Raw genomic sequence first — 14,501 nt, 5'->3', positions numbered from 1 at the left:
TGTGCCTCGTTGCGTTCAGGGGGTGTGCTAAGGGAAGCAGAAGGGCATGTCGTGGTTCAGTGAAGGTCAGAGGCGGGGTGCCTGGGGGATTAAGCTAGTTCAAGGCTTGGGGGTTCACCATCACTGCTTTTAGAATTGCCAGAGAGGGGACGTGATCAGGAGAACTGGGTAGTCTGGACTTTTGCCACTGACCCCGGTGGACTTAATTGCTTTCAGTCGCTGTGAAATAACAGTGATAGAGACCCTACCTGAAATCCTGTTGCGAAGCTCCCATAAGACAGTGTGCATGGAAAGCGTTAGTGTAGTTGTATATTGTTAGGGTTGGTAACGTACTGTGAGAGGAAGCCATTCCTGGAAAAGGAGTAGAACAGTATTTGTTTTCTATTTCTCTGGCCTACAACAGGGAATCCGTCCCTGGTTTGCAGGTCAAACAGAGGAGTAACTGTTTCATCCTTCACGGGGTCATTCAAGGTAATAGAGGCAAGGCAGCTAGGAGAATACCCCCAAATGTTCAACAGCAATCATAACATCTGGAGAATAATGAAGGAGGAGGCTTTCGCTCACTAAGAGGGATAAATCAAAGAACCGCATATTCATGAACAGGATGTTCTGTATTTTGCCCCGTCACCCTTTAGGCCTAGATTATCACGTATTTAGGTATCAACTGTCCTTTTCTCATTTTGTCCTCTTGGTGCAGGGTGTGAATATAGAGAGGGAAATGGTTTTGAAATCCTGAGGGATTGGAAGAGCATAAGGAGATTATTCAGAGGGCAGTTCTTTTCCATCCTGTTAATTCATACATAGAATCTGCTTTTAGTTGGAGGTTAGAGCAGCTCAAAGGAAGATAGATCATCCTTGCATTTGAAGGTGGTTGAAGTCACACCAGAATAAAAGGAAGAGCTTCAACAGCAGCAGTGGACAGTACATCCTAACGTAGAAGTTATCTTCCCTTAGGATATGCCAGTCTTCGTTACCTTGTGTAATTGAGATAGGCTTTGGGTCTGAGATGATGCTAGAGTTATTTGTGTTGGTGTTAGAGAAGGTATATTGTGAACCTGCCAGACGTTTCACACTGTTCACTTGAACTGCAATTTGTGTAGGTGCCTTTTGCAACCTCTAGCATAGTTTTCCTTTGCCTTCAGCTGTAGAGCACAGTTAGGTTCTGGAATCAGGGCCATCTGCCTGGCTTTGAATTTTGGTTCCACCAGCATCTTGAGCAAATTGCTTAATCTCTCTAAGCCCCATCTGGAAATTTGAGAAAATAATAGGATTGTCATGGGAATTAAATGAGATAAAACATTTAAAATGCTTGCCTCAGTTTCTGGCATGTAGTAGACATACAGAAATGCTGCTTGTTGTTACATTTTGGATTTAATCAAAGCTTCTTTGAAGCAAAACAATTTTAGAATGTGTACCATTCATTGGAAGCTGAGAATGAAAAATAAACCAGGAGGTGGGATTTTCTGAACAGTATGCAACTCAACTGTGTGGCCTGAAACTGTTCTTTACTCTGTCTTTAAACTCTTTCTTCAGTCTGTTTAGTTCTGTGGTGCTATCACTGGAACCTCACATATGACAGGATATCCATCCGTAATCTGGGCCAATCCGGTGGGGTTGTGTTAGCTTTGTCATTGTCATTGTCAGCTTTAATGCTGAGATCATATTCTTGTTACTGACTCAGCATTATTTTTCAGTGTTTATTAATCATGGGTCAGAGATGATTAGGTGGGGAAGAATACAAGTTTACTTTTTGACAAGTTCTAGAATTTTGACTCAGGCTTAAGAATCATGAGCTAGATGACTTTGGGCCCCTTTACCTTTCTAAGTCTGTTACTTTCCTCAAACATAAAGGCTGTATTAAGTAATCTTTTAAAGCTTGTTTTTGCCTTTAAAATTGTATTAGAACAGCTTGTCCTCTATGTGCATAATTATATTCACTTGAATAGGATATGGAATAGGGTGTTGAATATATAAGATATCAAGTGGGTTACAGAATGGGGTAGATACTTTGTCATTTAATTCTCTTACATCCGTCAGGCAGGCCTCCTTGGACTCTTACCTGCACTTGGATTTCAGCAACCGATTCGAGCTCTTCTCTGACGGCCTCGTTAGCTTTGTGTAAAGCTTGTCTGGCGAAGACTTGTTTATGGCCTCAGTCTTTCAGGCGCGGTTCCTCTTCTGAATTTTGGTAGCACTTGGTACATCCTCACCTGGGACAGCATTTAACATGTTGTACTGTGATTTCTTTTTCTTTTGTACTTTTCCCCCCGTCATAGGTTTTGAGTTCGTAATGGAATCACTTTGGTATCCTCCTTGACTTATATAACGTAATGCATGATATTCTCATTAGGATGACTGCATAACTGGGACTGTAGAACTCAGTGACCCATGAGAAGTAAGCAGAATCTAACTTGACGTCAGCTAGTATCTTTTAAGAGTTGAAGACCCTCCAGTAGGAAGAATATGCAAAGAATTCGGAATAGAATCCAACAGTAAACAGATGTTTTGAATCCAGTCAAGGGGTGATGCAACCTGGAGGGAAAGTACAGATTCAGAATCAGACTTGACAATTAGTGTAACTCAAAAACAAGGGACCTGGACTCTGAAATCATCGATTTGGGGCTTAGAGACATGACTAAGGAAACAGGGCTCTGTGTGTTCTCGGTGTTGTCAGGAAGACCACCCTAGATGTCTGGGAACTGGCATCCCTGCCAGCATTTTCAGGCTCAGGCCCCTGAGAAGATAAACTTCAAAAATTCTCTTGGAGAATGAATAAGAAAATTTTTCAAGTTTTTAGGTAGTATTGGAATGCGTGCAAGAACCTTAGATTGACTGCACTTATGGTTTAGTTTGCTGGCTTCATTACAAGGTAAATATTTGGGAAGTCTTGTTTGTGATTAGACAGTGACATATTTAAAAATAAAATTGAATAGATTCTTTTGATAAAGGAATTAAAAATTTTAGAGCAACTTTTAAGTTTCAAAGGCTCAATTGAAATTGGTTAAAATTTAGCAGATTTACAAATAGAGTAGTAAGATCTGGTGGTTGACCTTAAAAGCCTGAAGGACTAGGCTTTTGAATGTAAAATTGTAAATTTGATAGATCAGCTATTAGTCTTTAAAACCGAAATAGCCCATGAATAATGTTTTCTGTGCACAAAAACCATTTTTAATATGCCAGAAAATAAGTAGATGATGCCTAAGTCGATGACATTCTCTTGACTCTGTGAAAGCAGGCCATCATTTCTTTTCACTTTTTAAAGAATATATGCCTCAAAATAATAGCATTGCTTTTATGTACCCGTGGCAGAATTGCTTGACGATTTATTATTACAGAGTAAAAAAACAAATGATCCCATGAGATTTTGAAATGACTTTCAGTTATGGCTTTGCCATCCCTTAATTATCTGAAACAAAGTAAACTAACTAAAGTAAGCTATAAAGCCAGAGCTTTATAGTTCTGGCGGTCAGTTGAACAGAAGGCCACCAAAACACACCCCAGACACATCATGAATTCTTAGCCTTTTGTGCTCATTGGCAACCAAAGAATGGTTTCCAGATCTTAAGTCCGCCTCTGCCCTCTATCTTAGAAGATGGTCAGATGCTGTTTCTGCTTTGTTTGCTACATTTCCTGTGTTGCTGCAAATATCTGCTGGTGTCTGATTTCTTAAAAGACACTCAAAATTCTCTTGCGCTAATGCCTTTCATGCTCCAATTTCAGTATGGTCCTTTGTAGTTGGCTCGTTTTGTGTCTCTACCATGACTGTGGTAATACATGAGCCGAAGTTAGTTTACCACAGGATTTATTCATATTATTCTAATTTTTAATGTGCTGCTACCAACTGTACATCATTAACATTTCCCACTTTATATTAAAAATAAAAGTATTTAAAAAATTAATTGAGTTTGGATTTTTTTCTTTCTGCTTATGGTTGGTCTTTTAAAATTATGCCTTTTTGGTAAATGCCTTTTTTTTTTTTTTAAGCGTCATTCTTCCACTTCCTCAGAATGTGAAGGATTATTTACTCGACGATGGAACTCTGGTGGTTTCAGGAAGGTAAAGTATACCAGAAAAAATTCTTGAAACTTTATCATGAAGAAATGTTGTGATGATTGAATCTCAGTGATTACCATGTAAAATAAATACATTAGCTTTGGAACCATTCTCTCCCGTTTTTTTTCCTAGCTAAAATTATGTCCTGGGCTTTGTCCTGTATTTCTTGTCAATGCTGAATTAATAAGATTCAGAATTGGGTACTTCCTCCTCTTGTAGTCACTGGTTATGAAATTGGGCAGTTCCTGTCATCTTTTCCTTGAGAAAGTGGGTATGATGATAACTCTACCGTCTGGAGGTAGGGAGAGGGTGTCAGGGGGAGGAGGGCATGGTATGATCCTTTGAGATCCTTCACCTTTTTTTTTTTTAAGTTTATTTAATCTCTGTACCCAGTGTGGGGCTCAAACTCATGACCCTGAGATCAAGAGTTGCATGCTCTTCTGACTGAGCCAGCCAGGTGTCCCAAAATACTTCAGCTCTTAAGATAAAAATTAATTGTCCATTACAAACAGACAGCTTCACTAGGTGTATCATGTAATTCCTTAACTTTTTCTTCCCCGTGGTTAACCCCACCTCTACCTTCTCTGTTCATGTAGTTCCTCTGTTCATTAAGGGAAAACATTGCTATGCTTCAGTCTTTTTAGTGCAAACTTGAAGAAGTTTAAGAATCATAGAATTTAATGAAGTTCCTATTTTTTCATTCAGGTTTCTGCTCAGAGTTCATGTCACCTAAGTGCTCATCCCTCATGTGCCTTTCTAAAATAGCCTAACAGGAACCCTTGCTGTACTGTACTCCATTTTTGTAGGATTCTAGGTTGGAAATCATTTTCCCTTGGAATTATTACAAAAATTTTTTATTATGGTAAAATACACATAGTGCAAGATTTACTATCTTAATTATCTTTTAAGCATACAGCTCAGTGGTACTAAGTACATTTATAATGTTGTGCAACCATCACCACCGTCCACCTCCAGAACTCTGTCCATCTTGTAACAAAGCCGAAACTCGGTCCCCATGGAAACGCTGACTCCCCATTCCTCCTCCCACCAGCCCCTGGCCACCACCATTCTACGTTCTGTGCCTGTGATTTTGAGTACTCTCAGTACCTCATATGAGTGGAAGTGTGCAGTATTTGCCCTTTTATGACCAGCTTTATTTCACCAGCGTGATATCATCGGGGTTTGTCCATGTTATGGTGTGTGTCAGTTTCCTTCCTTTTAGGCTGAATACTGTTCCATGGTATGAGTGGGCACATTTTGGTGCCTTACTCTTCACCCCCTTGCCTCACTTCATTTTTCTGCATAATACTTCTTTCTATCTGACATAATTCCCATAACTGTCCAGGTCTTAGAATGCCACTTCATGAAACTGGGACTTGGACAGTTTTGTTCCTAGCTCTTGGAGCAGTGCCTGACACATAAGAGGTGCCTGATAAGACATTTGTTGGATGAAGGAACTTAGAAATGTAATTAGAATTGTATGTGTTTTCAATAACACTAATTTTTTTAAAGATGTATTTTTATTTTAGAGAGTGCGTGAGTGGGGGGGGCAGAGGGAGAGGGGGAGAGAGTCTTAAACAGACTTCACGTTGAGCAGAGAGCCTGATGTTGGCCTTGATCTCACGACCCTGAAATTATGACCTGAGCTGAAATCAAGAGTCAGATGCTTAACCAGCTGAGCCACCCAGGCGCCCGACAGTAATGCTAATTTTAAAACCCTGCCCCCTTTTCTTGTCATGCATTTTCTGTGTAGCTTTCTGGATTATATTTCTGTTTTTGGTATTCTCAGCCTCATAATAACTTGAAAATTATTAATGGAGAGCCTCATTAACTTGGAATAATTGCAGGATAAGGAAACAGAATAGCCAGCCAAGACTCAACTTGGGGATACTTAAAGACATAATTTTATTCTCAAATATAGAACAATAATGAGGTCATATAAATGGGTCTATAAAGAAAATAATTTCTAACATTAGAAAGTACTGTAAGCATACTGAAGAGCCCCTGTGGTGGTTTTCATTGGCCAGATGTTTGTGGGAGCTTGTGGCCGGTCCTGTTAAATACTGTTGAACAGCTCTGTGGGGCGCTCTGCTTCACGGGGATGCACCGATCAGAGAGGGGCCCCGCCCTTTTGGAGTTGATGGTTCAGCTTCCTATTTTGTGGGAGTTGATACAGCATACTGCTGGTCCTCCAGTCCCACTGCCTACTGTCAGATCATATCTTTGTAATTTCTCGTGTTCTGTGCCTCATTTTCTCTGTCTGTCTGTAAATGGGGTGACTGATGTCCTAGAACTTACCTTGGGTTGTCACATAGATGAAAAGAGATCATGTGTAAAATGTCTCACCCAATACTGTGATTGTATGCTATTAGGAAGCATTAACTGCACTCACCATCATCATGGATCTCAGTCTGAATATTAAACAAGCACACCAGTAAAGGTGTAAGTGGAAATTGTGATGAGACATTAAATCACTGGGGGTGGGCTGGCTAAGGATTGCAGGGAATACCTGGAAGAAGTAACTTAAAAGAGTCTCTGAGACAGGAAGTTTGGGTGGAAGGTAGTCAGGTGATGGGTGGAGGGAGGAATCTTCAGGCTGAGGGAACAGCATTAAGGAGGGCTCTGAGGCGTGGGAGGTCTTGACCTGCAGGACACTACAAGGGGGTCATGTGGCTGGAGTGTGGAGGGCTGAATGGTGAATAGTTGGTTGCTGCCATGGGAGAGGTAGTAAGAGGGTGTGTGGGAGTCCTGTTAAAGATCCTAGAATGTATTCTGAGGTCAGTGGGAATGCATTGAAGAGCTCTGAGCAAGAGAGTGACTTGAGCAGATTTCAGGTTTTGCACTAGGACCGGTTGCTATGGAGATATTGAAGACCAGTTAGGGGGATACTGCATTGGATCCAGTGTGAACTGACAGTGGCTTGAACTATGGTGGTGACCCTGGAGGGGGAGAAGTGAATGGATTTGAGATGTCTTGGAGCTGCACCTTTAGAACCTGGTGACAGAGAAGAAGGTGGTAAGAATCACCCTCTCATTTCCTGCTGAACAGCTAGATGAATGAAGATGTCATTTGCTCAGGCTGAGAAAAGCCTTTGGTTTGAAAAGGGTAGTAATTTTTTAAAATTAATTAATTTATTTATGATTTTATTAATAAGAGATTTTATTAATAAGAGAGAGCGAACGAGAGCAAGCAGGGGGAGTGGCAGGCAGAGGGAGAAACAGGCTCCCCACTGAGCAGGGAGGCTGATGCAGGACTCGATCCCAGGACCCCGGGATCGTGACCTGAGCCAAAGGCAGACGCTTAACCGACTGAGCTACCCAGGCATCCCTGAAAAGGGGAGGAATTTTAGGTTGGATTCCTTTTTTAGGTAAAAACTTGAAAATTATAGGTGTAATTTAAATGAGGGACATTTACAAAATGCACAGATCCTGAGTGTAACGTTTGGTGAGTTTTGGTGAATACATACACCTGTTTCATCACCTCCTCCATGAAAAATACCAAACATTTCTATTCCCCAGGAAAATCCCTGCTGTCCCTTTTTGGCCAATGCTGCCTACCTCCCCCCGCCCCACCCCAGACAAACACTGATCTGATTTACATCTTCATACCTTAGTTCTGCCAGTTCTAGGACTTCATGTTAAGTGAAATTGTATAGTATGTATTTTGTGTCTGGCTGCTTTAACTCCACGTGATGCTTTAGGGATTCATCTGTGTTGCTGTGTTCCATTGCTAAGTAGCTTTCTTCAAATGCGTCTTTTTTTCTTTTAGAGATTTTATTTTTAAGTAATCTCTACTTACTGGAACTTAAAACCCTGAGATCAAGAGTCCTATGCTCCACCGGCTGAGCCCGCCAGGTGCCCCCAATGTGTGTTTTTAAAGCTCAGTGTTTGTGTGGTGTGTGGGCTTGGTTGTGTGTCCCTCGTAGTATAGTCCTTGCTATCCTAATCGTGTTTTTTCTTAGAGTCAATGGTATTTCATTTCATTTTATATTATTTTATTTTTTTACTTATGAATATTTATTTTTTTTAAGTTTTTATTCAAATTCCTGTTACCGTACAGAGTAATATTAGTTTTAGGTGTGTAGTGTAGTGATTCAACACTTCATACACCCCCGGTGCCCATCGTGACAAGTGCACGCACGCCTCCATCCCCATCACCTAGTTCGGCCACCCCCACCCACCGCCCCTCTGGTAACCATCAGTTTGTTCTCTGTTGTTAAGAGTCTGTTTTTTGAAAAAAGGTGGTTAGATGCCTCGAAGTAGGTGGCAGTGCCTTAACCATATGTGTGTTGTTAGCCTGAGAGTCTCTTCCATCCTTGTAAAGGGGAGTGCTAACCTTCTCTCAGTTCATACAACACTTGCTGTCTTAATCTGTTTGACCTTCCAGTGAAGAGTGGGTGAATAAAAAAATAAGATGAGAAGACCCTATGGAGCTTCAATTTACCCAAAAATAATGTCATTTAACCTAATCTAAGCGGATATTGGTTAACAGTTTTGGTTGGGGTGACCTTGGAGAACAAAACAACCTCCAAGTGATTAAAATCTAGACTCACTTGTCACACTATCAGTCATCACTTATTGATCCAAGGTATTGATCAACAGAGCAAGTTACCCTACAGATAACAGCACAATCCTATTCTAGAGTTCATATCAGCAATAGGACTCAGGGCCTTGGATCAGGACATCCTAATGGTTTCCATTTGTTCAGCAATTAAAGTCCTACATGATCTGGGTTCAGGCCAGAGTAATCCAGGTTGGTTTCTATCAGTAATTTCTCCCTGAGTTCAGATAGTAACAGGTGAATGAGTGTGTATTTTAAAATATTATTTATAGAGTACCATAAGTGCATCTATTAATATGTGAACATTTTAGCTCCTTTGTATGGAATATTTCCCTGCATCAAAGAATACAGTATTATAGTTACAGATAAATAGAGTGGAGTTAATGAACTAGAGTTACTGAATATTCTTTTTATTGTGAGTGGGCCAGTAGTGAACTACTCGTTATTTGTAGATACTGAGATAGATCAATTAGGCATCTTTCCTTAGCGTAGACTCTGGGAATATGTATGATTTGGTTTTGTTTGGTAAGATAAATTCTGAAATGGTAGGGAGTGGGAGCAATATGAATGCTCAGAAATTCCATCATGTGTAAAATTGCCCCCACCTCATTTTTAATTATCAAAGTAATACTTCCTCATTATGGTAAACTTGAAAACCACAAAAATATAAAGAAACAGAAAAAAATCACTTATAGTTCCACCACCTTAAAAGCAAATGCCATTCAAATACTGGCACATCTTCTCCAGTCTTTTTAAATATGTTTTTAGTCTAAGTTAAAAGCATACTATGTGTATGACTTTTTATTCTTTTATCATTGAAACCATAGCATAATTTTTCCATCATTTTAAAATGGAAAATTTTTAAAATTATTTTTAATAACTGCTTAATTTTCATGTTTATGTACTTGTTATTACTGATCTAATTTCATAGTTGTTGGACATTTAGGTCATTTACAGCTTTACTGAAAAATAATTTTTCAGTGAACATATTTTTGCATGGAACACTGGGATTATTTCTGTGCAATAAGAATCCCAGGCCCTAGTCACAGGGCAAAGGTTATAAAAAAATTTTAAGACTCTTGACCAGGGGACGCCTGGGTGGCTGTCAGTTAAGCATCTGCCTTCGGTTCAGGTCATGATCCCAGGGTCCTGGGATCCAGCCCTGCATCAGGCTCCCTGCTCAGCAGAAGTCTGCTTCTGCCTCTCCCTCTGCCCTTTCCCCTGCTCATGCCCCCGTTCTCTCTCTCAAATAAATAAATAGAATCTTAAAAAAAAAAAAGACTTTTGACCAGTATTGCCAAATAGCTTTCACTAACCATTGTACCAGTTTATGCTCTCAACACTAATGTATTAGGGTCCTTATCTCAGAAAGTGAAATTCTTAATTAAATGCTTTCCTCTAGGTTTCCAAGTTATACACGTGATGGAATTTCTAAGTTACAAAGAAATTAAAAGGCAGACCAAGGGGGCACCTGGGTGGCTCAGTCGTTAAGCGTCTGCCTTCGGCTCGGGTCATGATCCCAGGGTCCTGGGATCGAGCCCCGCATCGGGCTCCCTGCTCTGTGGGAAGCCTGCTTCTCCCTCTCCCACTCCCCCTGCTTGTGTTCCCTCTCTCGCTGTGTCTCTCTCTGTCAAATAAATAAATAAAATCTTTTTCTTTTTAAAAAAAAAGGCAGACCAAGCCTCTGAATATAATTTCTTCAGTTTCATCTCCCATGTAGTGAATGTGGCCTTTTATCACCTTAACCTGCCATCCAGCACTCCCTGTGTTTGCTCCCTGGGTCAGTTGGGGTGATTTTGGTCTCAAGTAATAGAATATCTGCTGTGCTCCAAGTGTTTTGTGTGGCCCCCAAATTCATATGTTGAATTCCTAACCCCCAAAGATATTGGTATTAGAAGGCGGGATCTTTGGGAGGTGATAAGTTCATGAGGGCAGAGGCTTCATTGAATGGTCTTTATGCCCTAATAAAAGGTGCCCCAGAGAACTCCCTTGTCCCTTCTGCCATGTAAGGACACAGCAAGAAGGTGGCCAGACCCTAGAAGAGGGCTGTCACCAGCACCTGACCCTGCTGGCACCCTGATCTTGGACTTCTAGGCTCCAGAACTGTGAGACACAAATTCCTGTTTATACCTGGTGTATGTTATTTTGTTAGAGTAGCCCAGACAGACTAAGACAATATCCGGTTTTAAACATGGCTTAAATAAGGAGGCAAATAACTTATTTCATAAGAAGCCCTAAGGCATGACAGTTATGGGAAAGTATAGTAGTTCAGGGATGCTAGGACTCAAAATCAGCTTCTCTGAATTTCCTGGTTTTCCCCTCCAGTGTCCAGGCTCTCCATAGTCGGTTCAAGGATCATGTCCTCACACTATCCTATCCAGAGATCCTGTTTCATGTCCCTCTTTAAGAGCAGGACAAACTTTCTCAGGAGCTCTTTTACCCTTGTTGGTCAGGGGCGGGTCCCTCGTGGGCAAGGGAGATGGAATAGCCATGAGTGGTAGTAGATTAGTCGGTATGTACTGTCGTGGCTGGGGGAGAAGTCCGTAAGGCACAGAGCACTTAGTGTCTGAACACACTGGAGGTTTTATTAACAGAGAAATGGGGAAGTGGCTGTTGGGGTTTGCCATGGCTCTCGATTCTTCATGTCTAATCTCCTATTACCTCCACATAGAGGACATTTTTTTTCACTCCAGACTTTCAGTTCTATAAGGTGTCTTGTTTACACTTATAACTTAAAACAGAGTCTGGGCTCACTAAGTATTTGTTGAATGAGTGAATGAATGAAGATGATTACTTCACTCTTTTCCATGGCGGCCTAAATGGAGTCAGATGAATAGTACAGACCAAGGATGATAACTGGATTTATCTTGTTTGCCAGCTCGGATCTACTGGTAATGGTTTTTTGGAGTGGTGTGTTGAGAAAGGTTCTGAGGTTGTATCCAGGGTTCAATGAGAAAGAATGCTTGATTCAATTATTATTGCCTACAGTGGGTATGAGAAAAGAGGTTGGTAGCATGCATTTCTGGTATAGATGGTGATTCATTTTATTGCACATTATTGGCTGTGTCCCACCCTCATGAGATGGGTGCTGAGTGTGCTACAGAAATAACAAGATGGGTGGGATATCCTGCCTGGGGAGTCCCTGTTTGTAGCCAAGTCAAAGATGTAAATAAATAGAAGCTGTTTTTTTTTTTTTTTTTTGGAATAAAAGCATCCGTTACTCTGATAATGTTTTTGAAGTTTAAATAATCAGTGGGGTGATTGAGGAAGTTTTTATGGTAGAGATGATACTGGAACTGGGCTCACAGGTTGGGTCTGACTCACTGCTTCCAGGAACTCATCTTTACTTGTCCCTTTCTGATCCCGAGTTTGTTCTTTCCTGACCTGTCTCCCTTAAGGCAGAATAATAATGGCCGCCAGCTATAAAACCCATGTTAGGTATGTTCATGATTTGCATCTTCATGACCGTAGAACTGCTGCCACGATCCTGGTTTTATAGATGGGATAATGGGGCACAGCTCTTGACTGATAGTGATGGAATGGACACACCCAAGCTCTGCCTGCCTCCAAAGCCAGTGCTCTTAAGGTTTCCCATTGCTCTTAATGTTTCAGCTTTGTGCGAATGTGATACAGGAAATGTAGAATACTTTCAATATTAGCATCATACTTTAGCCCATTCAGTCCTCAGTTTTCAGAGATACACCTTAGAAAGCCGGTCTAGTAAACTTGCAAATTTATACTCTCCATCACTTATGGTGACCAGGTTTTGGGACATACCTCACAGTAGGCACTGCAATAAATTCTTCTGAAGAACTATATAGATACACTGGCTATAAATATGATTTTAAAAATGTATTTCATTATACTAACAAAGTGATACATTTTCAAGTTCATTGAGTACCTTTTGTATTGTAAGGTTAAATAAGCCATATTAAAGATAACCGTGTTGTATTTAAAAATATATGGTATTGGTGTGGGAGGGATGGGGTGGCTGAGTGATAGGCATTGGGGGAGGGTATGTGCTATGGTGAGCGCTGTGAATTGTGCAAGACTGTTGAATCACAGACCTGTACCTCTGAAACAAATAATACATTATATGTTAAAAAAAAAAAAGAAGAAGAAGATAGCAGGAAGGGAAAAATGAAGGGGGGGAATCGGAAGGGCAGACGAACCATGAGAGACGATGGACTCTGAGAAACAAACTGAGGGTTCTAGAGGGGAGGGGGGTGGGGGAGGAGTTAGCCTGGTGATGGGTATTAAGGAGGGCACGTACTGCATGGAGCACTGGGTGTTATACACAAACAGTGAATCATGGATCACTACATCAAAAACTAATGATGTAATGTACGGTGATTAATATAACATAGTAAAAAAATGAAAATAAATAAAAATAAAAAACGTGGTATTTAAAGAAAGATGCAAGAGAAAGAAAGGCTACCTTCTTGGACAGGGATTCACAAGTGACAGTGTGTTAGTATTATCACAGTGTCTGGTTCTTAGCTTCATGGATCTGGCAAGTCAGTTCTTTAGGAGTGCAAAGGGTTGATAAAAATTTAGGAACTGGGGTGCCTGGTTGGCTTAGTCGGTACAGCGTGCAACTCTTGATCTCAGGGTTGTGAGTTCAAGCCCCACATTGGGTGTAGAGATTACTTTAAAAAAAGAAAATTTAGGGAACTAATTGTTATATGTTAACCAAAATTACACCAGATTGATTAATTGAATGATTGACAAGTCAGGGTGTCAATTTCTTGATTTATAGAGGAGGATATGCCTTTCCAGTGATTGCTATTATTACATTATAGTGGCTGCTGAGCCACGTTGTGTACTATGATTGCCTTTTCTTTACTAATAACCATATTCTTTGAATTTGCTTTGTTTCCCATGTGTCTGTCACTAATACCTAGTGACTGTTCCAATAGACAGGTCATAACCTGTTAGCTATTTCTCTAAATACTCATGGACACTTCCAAATGAAGGAGTTCCATTTCCCGTTCCTGGGGATTTCACTTTAGCAATCCCCCATCCTCCTGTTCCAATCTGGTAGCTCTTCAGGTTTGGTATACAGTTGTCACCTTGATACTTTCCTATTTTGTGTTGGATTTTCTGTCCCTGGGATATCACATTTTTGGGTCTCTTGAGTTACTCGTTTTATCGAATCTCATGCTCTACAATGCATAGGAGGAAACACTTTTGAGTCTTTTCATACCTGAAAAAAATTTTTATTAAACTGTAGATTTGGGGGGTGGTGGTGAATTGGCTTAGTATGGGATTCTAGGCAGAAAATTTCCCTTGTGATTTTGAAGGTCTGGTCTGCTGTCTTCTAGAGTGCTATGAAGTCCCCTGTCATTTTGATTTGTGTTCCTTTATTGTGACCCAGTTTTCTTTATGAATGTTTTTGAGAATTCCTCTTTCATGTTTTTGTATTTCATGATAGTCCTCTGAATTGCCCAAACATACCGACTTAGAACAAGAAACATTTTGTTTGTCGGTGATTGCTCAGGGGGGTGTTAAGAGACAATTCTTGGGTCTCAGTTACTGCTTAACTTGCACTCAGAGGCACTGACAGCTTTTGTTCTTGATTGTCTTTTCCAGGATGTTTATATAGCAAACAGCCTTGGAAGGTAGAGATAATGGCTTGCTCCCTAGCAGAGAGAGAGCAGGTTTATTTACTGTCTAGCACAGGTAAAGACAATCTCTCTGTCCTGCCCTTGGGTCCCACTGAACAGGTTCACCTGCAGCCCATTATAAAAGATGAGGTTCCCTAAATTCAGGGATCCTCAGTTGTGACGCAAACCTGGGCCACGCCTTGACCTCCCCTGGGACAGAGGGGCCAGCGGGAACTGATGGACAGATGAAGCTCGGGCTTCACGCTGTGCTGTCAGCTGAAG

The 14,501-nt window shown here is 40.8% G+C and overlaps 1 protein-coding gene and 1 non-coding gene across 2 annotated transcripts in view; one reads left to right on the top strand and one right to left on the bottom strand.

The window, feature by feature from the left end:
* Nucleotides 1-14,501, top strand: part of CDC123 (cell division cycle 123) — a 57,164-nt gene that overhangs the window by 562 nt on the left and 42,101 nt on the right. Inside the window, exon 2 of the mRNA XM_027592071.1 lies at nt 3,985-4,056. Within this exon, the coding sequence (XP_027447872.1) occupies nt 3,985-4,056 (72 nt within the window). The remainder of the gene's footprint in view (nt 1-3,984; nt 4,057-14,501) is intronic.
* Nucleotides 8,286-8,410, bottom strand: LOC113923278. Its single transcript, XR_003520276.2, has one exon. It is a non-coding gene; the product is annotated as a U6atac minor spliceosomal RNA (small nuclear RNA).

Source organism: Zalophus californianus, chromosome 9 (genome assembly GCF_009762305.2).
Source record: "Zalophus californianus isolate mZalCal1 chromosome 9, mZalCal1.pri.v2, whole genome shotgun sequence".
Classification (NCBI taxonomy): Eukaryota; Metazoa; Chordata; class Mammalia; order Carnivora; family Otariidae; genus Zalophus; species Zalophus californianus.
Note: the sequence above shows the minus strand (reverse complement) of the source record. Positions and strands in the feature narration are given on the sequence as shown.